The following is a 13,138-nucleotide window of genomic DNA, read 5'->3' on the forward strand; positions in this document are numbered from 1 at the left end:
AACTGGTTCCAGCGTGCTCCGACCAGTAGGAGCACGGGGAAAAATATATTTCATGACTTTTAGGACACACCTTGTATATCCTTTGATAACTACTGATATAGCTTACTATTTCAGTTGGCAAAGCTATCCTCCGTTTTAAATTGTTTAAAAACCTCATTTTCCGGCAAGATATTTTTATTCCTTTTGATATCCATTTCATATTCTTAGTATTTCTCTTTATTACTGGTTTCAGTGGAAATACTTGATTAAAATAGTCTAAGAATTTTTTGTATAAATTGCTTATATGTCTCATTTACACACCTTTCCACATATATTTCCCCCCAAGATTCACTAGTCAACAAAGTTATAAATTTAGCAATATTGTCCTTGGTATACTTTCTTTTTAAAGCTTTTTTTCTCTCATTTTTACCTTTGTCTATTAATACCCATAAAATCTTGGCCAAATGATCTGAATATCCCATATTTATAATCTCAATGTAATTCTTGTTAAACTGTTTGTTTAACACCAATATATCTAACATTGATTCTGAGCTACTAGTAACTCTTGTTGGACTGGAGACTATATTTATTAAATCATAAGATACTAACAAATTTTTCAATGACTGGACCTGCTCATTTTCCTGGGGCATGTTTATATTCCAGTCTCCACAGATTATTAATTTTTCTTGTTTTTGTGTATTCTCTCAATGAGAGATTCGAGTTTCTTCAAAAATATTTTCACATCACCTTGAGGTGAATTGTAAAGACATATCAATACCCATTTAAATTTTTCAATTTCCACACCTGATATCTCAAAAGTTTTTTCACTACTCAGTTCATTTAAAAACGTGACTTCCCTTACGTTCACCTCTTTGTTTACAAATATACATGATCCACCACTCTTACTTTGCTTTCTACAAAGTTTACTAACCAGTTTAAACTATCTCTTTCTACCAAGGTTAGTGAGAATTGGTCCAACCAATGTTATGTAAAGCACAGTATATTTACATCCTGCAAGCTAGAATTTAAAAGACTGTCAATTCCATAACATGATAGTTATGTCTTAAAAAATTATGGATATTTCATATTGAATCCATTATATACGTGGGGCAATCCAAAAGTTTCCGAAATTAGAATTTTGCGCGCAAATGGTTATGAGTACATTGAAATAGTGCTAAGTGTCTCCTCACACGTCCTTCTTGAATCAGTGTGGCAAGCGGCGTCGAGTTGAGTGGTTGGGTTTATTGTTGGTGAACGTATTTCCATTGTTATGTTTCCGTGAGTTTGCGGTTTTGCGATGGCTGACCTGAGAGAGCAGCGTTTTGTTTCAAACTTGGGAAAACTGCTGCAGAATGTCACAAAAGTTAGGGATCTGATTCTGCAAGATCGTAGACTGACCATCCAAGACCTCTGTAACACCTTGGGACTAAGTTATGGTACATGTCAATGAATTTTGTCAGAGGAACTGAACATGAGGAGGATTGCGGCAAAGTTTGTGCCACGACTGCTGCAAAATGAACAGAAGCAGCATCGCTTGGAAGTCTGCAGGGAACTTCAGGAACAGCTTCGGGAGGATCCAAACTTTCTTTTGAAGGTTGTCACTGGTGACGAAAGTTGCATTTATGGCTACGACCCTGAAAGCACGCAGCAGTCGTCGCAATGGAAGAGCCCTTCTTCACCTCAGCCAAAAAAAGCTCAACAAGTCAAGAGCAACATTAAGTCCATGTTGATCTTTTTTTTATATTGACGGGATTGTTCATAAGGAGTTCATCCTCCCTGGTCAGACAGTCAATAAAGAGTTGTATCACGATGTTCTAAGGCGTTTGAGGGAGGACACGAGGAAGAAACGTCCAGAGAAGTTGCGCATGAACATCTGGGTACTCCACCATGAGAATGCACGACTGCATACGGCTTACATTGTGCAGGAATTTTTGGCTAAAAACAAGATGGCAGTTGTTCCCCACCCACCGTACTCGCCAGACTTAGCTCCATGCGACTTCTTTCTCTTCCCCAAGATGAAAATCAAGTTGAAGGGGCGAAGATTTGATACAGTTGAGAAAATTCAAGAGGAAACGCAGACGGTACTAAACACCCTAACAAAGAAAGACTTCCAGGGTGCATTTGAAAAGTGGCAGAAACGCTGGAATCGGTGTATGCGCTCCCAAGGGGACTACTTTGAAGGTGATGGTGCAGAATAAGATCTAGGTAAGATGTAATAGTTTTTATTAATATATTTCGGGAACTTTTGGATTGCACCACGTATCTTTTATAACTTTTTATGACATATCATCATCTTCATGGATTACACCATGTTTCATTCATGTCATCCTCTTGAAGAGTATGGTCACTCCAACAGTAAAAATGTATGTGTACTTATATTTTATAGTCAGTTAAAGTACTGTGTATTAAGTTCATAATGTATTAGCTCATAAACTTACATGTGCAGTAACTACTGACTGCAGAATCATACACATTTCTGACATTTCTGTATTCAGGATGCACTAGGTCATGGCGTATGTAATATTTCCCCAAAATGAAATCATGCTGAAAGATTATTTAAAAGGTTCATTATTCATGAATTGTTATGAAGGTGGAAAAGTATCTGAAATATTCCTTAAAATATTTTGCAGTACTCTTGAAATCCAATTTGGAAATTATGTAACTTATTATTTTGACTAAAAGACATGTTTTTGAGTGAATGGGAAAAGAAAGAGAGTGGATGTTTATAATTTATGGAAGATCCTTTAATAATAAAGTTATTAAAAGAGCACTAAATTTTATTTCTTTGAGTTTGGTTGCTTGGTCCAGAAGTGAATTTCCAGCTGTGTCAGGGTTATGATTTTGCGACTTACACAAAGCCTTTGACTGTGTCAATCATGATATACTTATCAAAAAATTAGAGTTTTATGGAATAAATGGCAAGTTTGGTTCCTTAATTAAATGTTACCTGAATAGAAGATATCAAATGGTAACCCTTGGCCCTAACGGTTCTATTAATAGCTTGTCTAGTTGGGCAGAAGTAAAATTTGGTGTACCCCAAGGTTCAATTCTTGGCCCACTTATTTTCCTCTTGTATATAAATGACATAACTAAGGTTTCAATTAATGGAACAAACATATTCTTATATGCAGACGATACAAGTATAATAGTGACTAATCCGGAATACGCTGACTACAAATCAACCATGACCAGAATATTTTGCAATATTAATACATCGTTCAGAACCAGTCTGTTAAAATTAAATATTCATAAAACCCACACTCTCCACTTCACTTTAATGAACTATGAGGATCATACTATGCATAATAATAGTGATCAAAATTTACTGACTAACTTAGAGTGTATCAAATTTTTAGGCCTAAATATTGATAATAGGCTGTGTTGGAAGAATCATATTGATTACCTTGTTACTAAATTTAGTTCTTCTTGCTTTATTATGAGAACAGTTAAGCCTATGATATCATTAAGTAGCTTAAGAATGATTTATTTTGCTTATATACATTCTGTGATGACATATGGAATTATCTTCTGGGACAATTCTTCATACATGACAAAACTTTTTATGATTTAAAAGAAAGTTATAAGGATTATGATGGGATTAAAGAAAAGAAATTCATGTAGAGACTCTTTCAAGGAAATGAAAATTCTGCCTTTGTGTTCTCAATACATATATTCCTTAATGCAACACACTATAAATAACATACATTTGTTTACAAGAAATACGGAGGTTCATAATATTGGTACCAGACAGAATGTTAACCTATTTCCACCGAGTACTTCTGTTATTAAAGTTCAAAAGGGTGCATATTATTCAGGTATAAAAATCTACAATCATCTGCCTAAAGAGCTGAAACAATTATAATTGTTTCAGCTATTAGATAATTATCTAATAGCCAGAAATCCTTTGAACGTTCCCTAAAAAGATTTGTACATGCTAACTCTTTTTATGCATTAAATGAGTATTTAATTACAAATGTACATAAATTTGAATGTTTTAACGCCACATTTTAATATAGTTGGTAGGGAGATGTGAGGGGTTGTATTGTGGTTACTTGTGACTTATGTCTGTTAATCAGGATATTATCTTTTTGCCTCGTATTGTTGTATGTGTTAGATAGTTAATGTGGGTGATCTTCGTTGTGTGGCTTGTGTGACTTTGCGTATGTGTTTGGTAACTATTTCCACATCCTGGGTCTGTTGCCTGTATGGATGTTTATGGAAAATGGAGGATGTGTATGTATGTATATGATGAGTCCTGTATCAATGTATTTTGATTTATGGGAAAATGAAGTAAAGAAAGCATTTAATTCAGTTAATTTGGGTGAAAATGTATTAATTTTAACTTTTTATAGTAATACTCTTTTTAAATTATGTTTAATAATTATAATTGTAATAAGTTTTTTTTTCTATTGTCTGTGTTAGTTGACTAGTGTGTGTGATTTTGCTTGTGTGACTTATGTAATTTATTATATGTATACATCTATTATCAAAGGGACTATTTCCACATCCTAGGTTTTTTGCCTGTATGGATATATGGAAAATTAAGGAAATGAATGAATGAATGAATGAATGAATGATATCATGCTGGCTGATCAGGGTTCTTGCATACCTCAGTTGCAGTAATAGACTGGTAAGAAATGATGCACCAAATTACTTTCTGAAAATTCTCACTCATTACCATTTTCTACAGTCCATCATGGATTGCAATGGGATTGAACTAAGGTTTCCACAGCACAAAGCAACAACTGCCTCACCCGAGCATTTAAAATTTAATAGTGTTAGAATTGTCTTATAGCAATATTTGATACACAAAAGAGTGAATCTCATTTACAAACCTTAGAGCAATGAAAAATATGTACATCAAAAAATCTCTTAGGAATGAACATGAAAATTATTCATTTTCTAAAAGGTAATTGATGCCAGGACCAACAATCTAAACAGATGCCCTTAGACCAGTGGTTCTCAAACTTTTTTCCTCTGAGACCCCCCCCACAAGAGAAAATACTCTCAGGCCCACAGCCTGTTTTCTTTTTATCAGAATAGAAGTCATGGTATGTTTGACGTTTTATTCAGTTTATTTTGTTTTTTCTACATACCATTTAGCAGTTTTTCTACTCAAAATTGAAGTATCACAATATTAGGCCTACAATAACAATTAGTTTTAACACTTTCAATTAGCCAATTGAAATGAAACAATATTTAACTAACAAGTATTAATTTTTTTTCTGCAAAGAAAATCAAACATTTAAATGTCAAAGTTCAGTGTGATGGATGGGCCTGCTTTTGAGAACAATGTTTATCAAAACCTGGTGTAATATCAAACATGGCCACTCTAACTTCTTAGCAATATTTAGCCTTGAATGATAGTTTGACTTTATAGCTGCCAAAGCAGAAAAGCCTGTCTCGCACAAGTAAGTTGTTGCGAAAGGAAGCAGGATCTTCAATGCTTTTTGGCCCAAAGTTTGGAATTCCTTGCCAATATGTATCCAGAACTCCAACAAAGACAATTCCTTAAATTTACTTTTTAATGAAGTATCACTAGTGAGATCGATGAGTTGTTCTTGCTCATTTACATTCAGAGATGATGGCCCAGGAACATTTTCGAATGGATTTTTAATCCAGTTAAATTCATCAAAATCATTGCAAAAGTATTTCTCAAAATGAACTTTCAACATTATGAGATGATCAAGTAGGCAGCTTTTTATGTCCATTGGAAGTACTGGATTATCAGTGTCTTGTACCATTGACGCTAGAGTAGGGAACATGTCTAGCGTGTCACTTTCCATACTGTTTCTCCAGAGCTCTAATTTTCTCATGAATGCCTTCACTTTGTCGTTCCAAGAAAGTACAGTTGCCTCATTCCCTTGAAGTGAAGTGTTGAGGATATTTAGTTTCTCAAATATAACTGTGAGGTAAGCCATTTTCAATAAGAAATCCTTGTTGCTGAAACTGTCTGCCAGTGAGTGATTTTCCCCATTCAAATAACAGAACACCTCATGCCTCAGCTCAAGCATTCTCTTTAATACCGTGCCTCTTGAAAGCCATCGAGCATCACTAAAAACAACAGCAGTGTGTTCGGAACCCGTTTCCTCACACAGCATTTTAAGTCTAGACTTCAGAGGATTTGTCTTGATAACATTGACGGTTTTTACAACCATCTGCAGCACTTCATGAAGGGGTGGGCTGAGTTCTTTAGCTGCCAGAGCCTCCCGATGTATCATACAGTGAGTCCATACTGCTTCAGGAGCAACAGCTTTAATTTTTGCTTGTAATCCTGCAGGGACTCCAGACATTGAACGAGCTCCATCTGTACATATGCCAGTGCACTTATCTCATGGTATCCCATTTTCATTAAAGAAAGCATTAATCATGTTGAAAAGGCTTTGAGCTGTTTCTGTTTTCAGGATAGGCTCACAGAAAAACAATTCCTCTCACATATTACGCTCATCAACAAAACGAACGTATGCAATCAAATGAGCATCTTTATGAATATTAGTCACTTCGTCCACTTGAAGTGCAAAGCACTTGTTACACAACTTCTCAATTAAATGCTGACGTAAATCATCAGAAATGTCTGAAATTCTTCTACAAACTGTCATTAGAGAGGGGGATATTTTTCAATTGTTGAGCACAAGAGTCACCCAACATTGTTGATACTATGTCAGTCGCTCCTGATAAAATCAGTGTTTCTGCAATTGTGTGTGGTTTCTTGTATTTAGTAATTCTATGAGAAGCCTGGTGAGAGGCTAAAAGGGCCTTAGAAGTCACATTTGTTGTTTTAGAAAATTTCTCTTGGGTGGAATTTAAACTACTAAGCTTTCTAACAAAAAAATCTTTTGGTTTATTTGTAAACTTCGGATGTTTGGTTTCAAGATGTCTCTTTAATTTATTAGGTTTCATACTATCTGCAGCTAAAATACTTAAGACAGATTACACATTGCGGACGTTCTTCATCATTGATCACAGTTTTCGTAAAGCCTAGTGATAAATAGTTCTCATCGTACCTTCTTGTTTTCACACTCCAAGTAGCTTCTTTCCCACCACTAGTCCCACCACTAGTTGAAGGAGCACTGGTGTCTTCATTTCTATCACTAATCAGGAAACGCTTCATGATCAATTGTTCATAATCAATTCAACATCAAGAGGTAAACAGATCAGCACAACTGCACTGAAATGTTGAATGCATAAGAACACAACATCAAACAGGCATACCCATCGATCACCATTGAATGTGGTGACAAACTGGCTGCTCCCTGCCCAACAAGCGCCAATGAGATGACATAAGTTGCTGCTTTCAGCTGTGCGTGTACAGTGCTGCCGAATTATCAACGCTGTCTCTGGCATACGCGTTCTATAATTGCCGGCAAGGAGAATAATTATTAGTTATTTTGAAATTCATGATAATTAAAGCCTGTACTCATCAAAAGTTTTTCTATATGCATTTTTATTTTTTGTTACTTTTCTAATTGATAGAGGGCAGTTTTAATTTTTATCTGTAGGAAAGTATGCTGCGCCCCCCTTTCAAGCCCTTGGCCCCCCCCCCGGGTTCGCACCCCCTGCCCTAACGCATAGAAANGTCTCGCCCCACAGCTTGAGAACGACTGCCTTAGACCCTAAATGGCCCATTGTAATGTAACATTTTCACCCATACATTTCTCAAGCAGTAACATTTTGTCCAGAGAATATTTTTTCCCCCTAGATAACTAAATCAGTATTTCAGATTTTACTATTTCTTCTGTTGTTCTATCAGTATGAGAAGGCATGAAAATTAAAATGTAACACCAGTGTATTCAGGTTTGATGTGAAGGGAAAATAAATAAGGAAATTAGTATATTCTATGTTGGCTTAGAGAACACTGTAGAGTGACATGAGAATGTTTTGGAGTTTGTCCAGAAGGGGTTAATATATCTTTGACTTCAAAAGTTGGACAGCTTTCATATTCAAAGATAACTAAGAAATGAAATGGGGAGAATTTAATACTTATGATTCTTCCTTGTGAAGTTCTTCTTGCTTTGATTTACATTTTTAAAGTTTCCACATAAGTCTATACTGCCATGTCTTCAAATCTGGAACTTCATTACAGTGTGCTGTTTTTGAAACTGTGCCGTCTTAAGGCCTTAATTTGTTGTTTTAATGGAGAAAGGAGTAAAGAAGATAATGGCTTAAAAGGAATAAAGTGAGGTAGAAAAGAGATGAAAGATACAGATGTGAAAGAAATTATATTGTATGGAATTTCATTGGTCTTTTTCATTAGTTGGTATAACCTCTCTAAACAGTTATTTGCATGGTGTTGGTTGCTGGTTGAAGTTTAGGGACTTGTCACATTTCATCTGGACACAGTTGGATCTTTGAATGATTCAGAATTATGGAATTACTGCATTACTTTATTTGTGTACTGTTTTATATCTGGTATTGTTATGCATAGTATATTTCTTCCAAATGAAGGGGTAATCATTATATGCCATGTGGCATTAACCATTCTGAAAATAGTAAATTGGAACTGTGAAATGACTAGACCTGTGTCAGTAATTCTAACATTCTTTAAAATCATATACCTATTTAGTTAAATTTCTTAGTTTAAAATAAAATATCTCTCAAAACTAAAATTCCTTTACAGAAATCTAATAAACACAATATTTTTACTATTTGAAATATAATTTTACAGCATGTGGTTTATACATCAATAGATATGTCTAAACAAAAGATAAGTATTAAAATTCTTTAGGATACAGCCCAGAACCATTAATAGTTGAAATGGATGAAAGAGTCTGATGGATGGATGTGACTTGTACTATATGCAAGGCATGGCTTTTTCATGTGTTATTTTCATATTTTCTGTTCATTTCAACATGCTTCTTGTCAGTATCATACATAATATAAAATGTAAACTTATTGTTACATGTGTTACGAGGAGCGTTCCGTATGTAATGCCTCCTATTTTTTTAATGAAAACTATGACAGATACAGAAAGCATAATAACACAGTTAAATAGAGCAAGATTTCAGCTACTTACAGTAATTTTTCGACATAATCACCACTGTTCGTTACGCAATTTTGCCAGCAATGAACAAGAGCCTGTATGCCATGCTTGTAAAAGTCTGCACCAATAGAGGCAAGCCACTTTCTTACAGCTGCAATGACAGCATCATTGTCTGGAAAATGTTGCCCACATAGTCCATCTTTCATAGGCCCAAAGAGATAGAAGTCTGCGGGTGCTAAATCAGGGGTATAAGGTGGATGTGGTAGGACAGTCCAGCCAAACTTTGCAATGTGCGCGGTGGTCGCAAACTGGTATGGGGTCTTGCATTATCGTGTTGCAAGTGAAAGGTTGTCTGCTTCTCTGGCCTGACTCAGGAAATGCGGGTTACTAGCTTAGTCAGCGTCATCTTAGAGCATTCAGAATTGACAGTCTCACCAGGCTGCAGGAAATCGAACAAAATCACACCCCGCCTATCCCAAAAGGAAGTGCACATCACTTTCCCTGCCGATGGCTCTCTTGAACTTCTTTTTTCTTTGGAAATCTAGATGTCGCCACTCCATGGACTGTCTTTTGGATTCTGGCTCATAGTGGTGAAACCACGTCTCATCTCCGGTGACAATGCTGTCCAGAAACTGTCACCTTCAGCCTCAAACTGGTGCAGCAGGTCCTGACAGACTTCCATTCGATGAGTTTTGTGGTCCTGTGTAAGCATCCGCGGGACCCACCTGGAACAATCTTTGCGATAATCCAGCTTCCCCAACATCGTTTCCAATGCATTACAACCAATATTAAGCCATGCACGCAGTTCCCTGGTCGTTACCCGCCAATGTGTACGGATGAGCTTATCGAGGTGCTGTTCATTGTGAGGAGTGGCAGCTGAGTAGGGATGCCCAGGGTGTGGCTTGTCGTGCACTTCACTTTTGCCACTGTTGAAACGCACTACCCACTGCCTCACTGTGCTGACATCCACTATATCATCTCTGTACACCTTTAGCAAGCGTTGATGGATGTCAATGGGTGCAGTTTGTTCAGCAGTGAGAAATTCAACACATCTCTGTTTCGTACGCACTTCTATGTCAGACACCATTTTGGTAGACTGCTCTGCTGTTGCTATCTGTCGCACAACAACCAAACAGTACATTGGCGAGAACGTTCAACCTTTACTACAACACCACCAACATCCGGCTCAGATGTTACATATTAACACAAAAAAACAGGAGGCATTATATGCGGAATGCCCTTTGTAGTTGCTGTGAATTTTTCAGCACCATATTATTGAGATATGCATGCCTTTATATTTTCAGGAAATTCGAGATTTATTCTATGACATGGCAAAATGAGATCAACATGGAAAATGTGAGTGTTGCTGTTGGACAATATGGAGGACCAATTGCCATCATCAGAGATAGAAAAAAATTTGTAAAAGTTCAGGGAATCGGGAAACCAATTATTTCCATATATTCTGCCTCAGGAAAGACTATATCATCAACTGTTTGGTCTAGTGGGCAGATCATTCAACTTGGTTGGTCATCGACTGAAGACCTCCTTTGTATACAAGATGATGGTTCAGTCTTGATATATGACATGTTTGGTTCATATCAACATACATTCAGCATGGGACAGGTTTGTGTTAACTAAGTATATACCTGTAGTACATAGTAGTATTACTATATAAGCTACTAAAACCATGGAACGATTACTCTTGATAAGCTAATAGTTCCAGAGCTAGACAAGAAATTCCCTGCTGTTTATGAAACCAAAAGGTTCATTGCTGTCTTACTAGTGCCCACCTCTGGTCTTATCCAGAGTCAAATGAGCCTAGGCTACACCATCCCTTCTATATTTTTCAGATACATTTTAATATCCTCTACTATTCATCCCTCCCATGCATTCTACATGCCTGCCTATCTCATGCTCCCGGATTTGATCATCCTAATAATATTTGGCAAAGAGTACAAATTATGGAGCTCCTCACTGCAATTTTCTACCCATTTTATTTTCATAACTTCCCCCTCTTAGGTTCAGATATTCTCAGCACCCTTTTATCAGATACACTTGATCTGTGTACCATAGTGTGAAAGATCAATTTAAAAAAAAATTAACTTGGAGAAGCATATTTTATTTCAGTGTATTTTACATCAGGAAGTAAGTAGGATCAGCATAATTTAAATGAGAGTATTGGTTACATAATTATTTACCCCATATAGTCACCTCCTTCAGTTCCTGTCATTACAGAGTGCTGTTACTAGATCTTAGCTTCATTAGATTAACTTAAGAAATTGGCCGCGCCATAGCTCAAGCTTTTAGTCACTGGCTTCCCACTGTGGCGGCCCAGGTTCGAGCCCGGGTCTGGTTAAGTCGGATTTGTGGTGGATAAAGTGGCGCTGGGGCAGGTTTTCTCCGAGTACTTCAGTTTCACCTGCCAATCTTCATTCCACCATATTCTACATCATCACAATCACCTGGGGAAGGTACAGTAGGCCCATCAGTAGCCGCCGTGCCGAGTGGACCCAACTGGACTCCACCCCCCACTAAGCGAATTAAAAAAAAAATTGATTAACTTAAGAAATTAAATGTGTTTTGTCTGGACTGAATTTTAGGAACTCAGCAGCTTAACTGCTGGTCCATACATTACTTGGATAGCTACAGAAGATTATATTTCACATTTTTTCTCACTATAATACTTGTCCTGATTTTTAAGGGAAAATTTTGAGATAAGCCTTGCTATACCTTCAGACTATAAGATGCGTGTAGATTTTAGATACCATTTTAAAGGTAAGAAGTGTGTTTCCTATCAAAAAAAAATGCTGTGTATATTAGCAGTATGGAGGCTTCTAATCTCAGCTTTGTATTGTGGAGCTGTACTCCAAAGTCAGGTGGCTGGGTATGTTCAATCCAATCAAGGAGGAAACTTCGCATCACTGTTGACCAGGCCCACTATTCCTCACAGATTGCTGCTGTAACTGTAACTGTAACTATAACTATAACGGAGCGTGTTTATCAGCGCTAATGACTCATTCTGCTATCGGCAGTTACAGCAGCAGTCTGTGAGGAATATTTGGCTGGGTCAGTGATGTTACGAAGTTTTCTCCTTAACTGAACGCATATGGTACATTTTCAGAATTTTAGTGGATTGAGCCCAAAATTTGAAGAAATGTATTTATGCTCCTAATCTCTAAAATTGTAACACAGGTGAAAGAGATAAAATTTATTTATAGTTGGCATTAGTGTAATTTGGCGTTATTTTTGCAGGAAGCAAAAGACATGAAAGTAATCGAAGCAAAGATATTTGCCAATATTAATGGCACAGGTATTGCTGTTCTTACATCATCATATCGCTTCTTTTTAGTCAACAGTGTAAAGGAACCAAAAGTTAGGAGACTACCAGAGGTGCCAAGTAAGTGTTCTGATCTAGTTTATTTGATGTGACATGTGTGAAGTATCTAAAATAGTGGTGTAAAATGTCTTTTTCAAGAATAAGGCTGTTTTAGAGAATGATGGTGTAGCATTTGTATATTAATTACAAGGAGAATATTGTGACGTGTTGCGCTATGGAGGACACCCCATTTCCTCCCCAGCGGTGACTTGGCATCGAGCGCTGTCGTTACAATGGTAATAGGCAGGTCAACACCCCCCCCCCCCGCCAGCAGTGACGTGCCGATCGGAGCCGAGTCCAAGCACACTGGTCGCTGTGCAAAGCGAGTAAACAGTGGCTGCTAAAGACGACGGTAATAAACAGCAGTACCCATTATGTAAAAAGGCAAACACGGCGACTAGGCAACAAGGAAGCGAGGCGTTTCCCATTATCCGGCTGAGGGTTTATAAGAGAACTACACTGCCTACGAAGACAGTTGGAATCTAGCAGCAGTCGTGGAAAGAAGAACTGGATGCATGTGTGATAATCAATTATAGTTTGTGATAATTGAGAAGGTATTGGGAGTGTGTGATACAGTGACACTGCTATAACTCCTGTATCGTACTGTGAATACGTGTAGACTACTGAGGACAGAGTGGACAGAATAGTGTGTAGGGTTTGTAAATTGTGTAAACCTGTAACAGTGTTGCAATTAATTGTAGCCGAGACTTTTAGGTTGTTAAATAAACCAATTAACAATCTGAAACACGTCTTCAGTAGCAAAAACACTTTACATTTGGTGTTCAGAAGTGGTTACAAACTTA

General features: G+C 37.0%; 1 protein-coding gene across 1 annotated transcript in view; it reads left to right on the top strand.

Moving 5' to 3' along the window:
* LOC111861640 (vacuolar protein sorting-associated protein 16 homolog) overlaps nt 1–13,138 on the top strand; it is a 63,440-nt gene that overhangs the window by 5,943 nt on the left and 44,359 nt on the right. The window contains exons 2-3 of the mRNA XM_023846370.2: nt 10,264–10,582; nt 12,212–12,356. Coding sequence (XP_023702138.1) covers nt 10,264–10,582; nt 12,212–12,356 — 464 coding nt within the window. The remainder of the gene's footprint in view (nt 1–10,263; nt 10,583–12,211; nt 12,357–13,138) is intronic.

This window comes from Cryptotermes secundus, unplaced genomic scaffold, assembly GCF_002891405.2.
Source record: "Cryptotermes secundus unplaced genomic scaffold, Csec_1.0 scaffold43, whole genome shotgun sequence".
NCBI lineage: Eukaryota > Metazoa > Arthropoda > Insecta > Blattodea > Kalotermitidae > Cryptotermes > Cryptotermes secundus.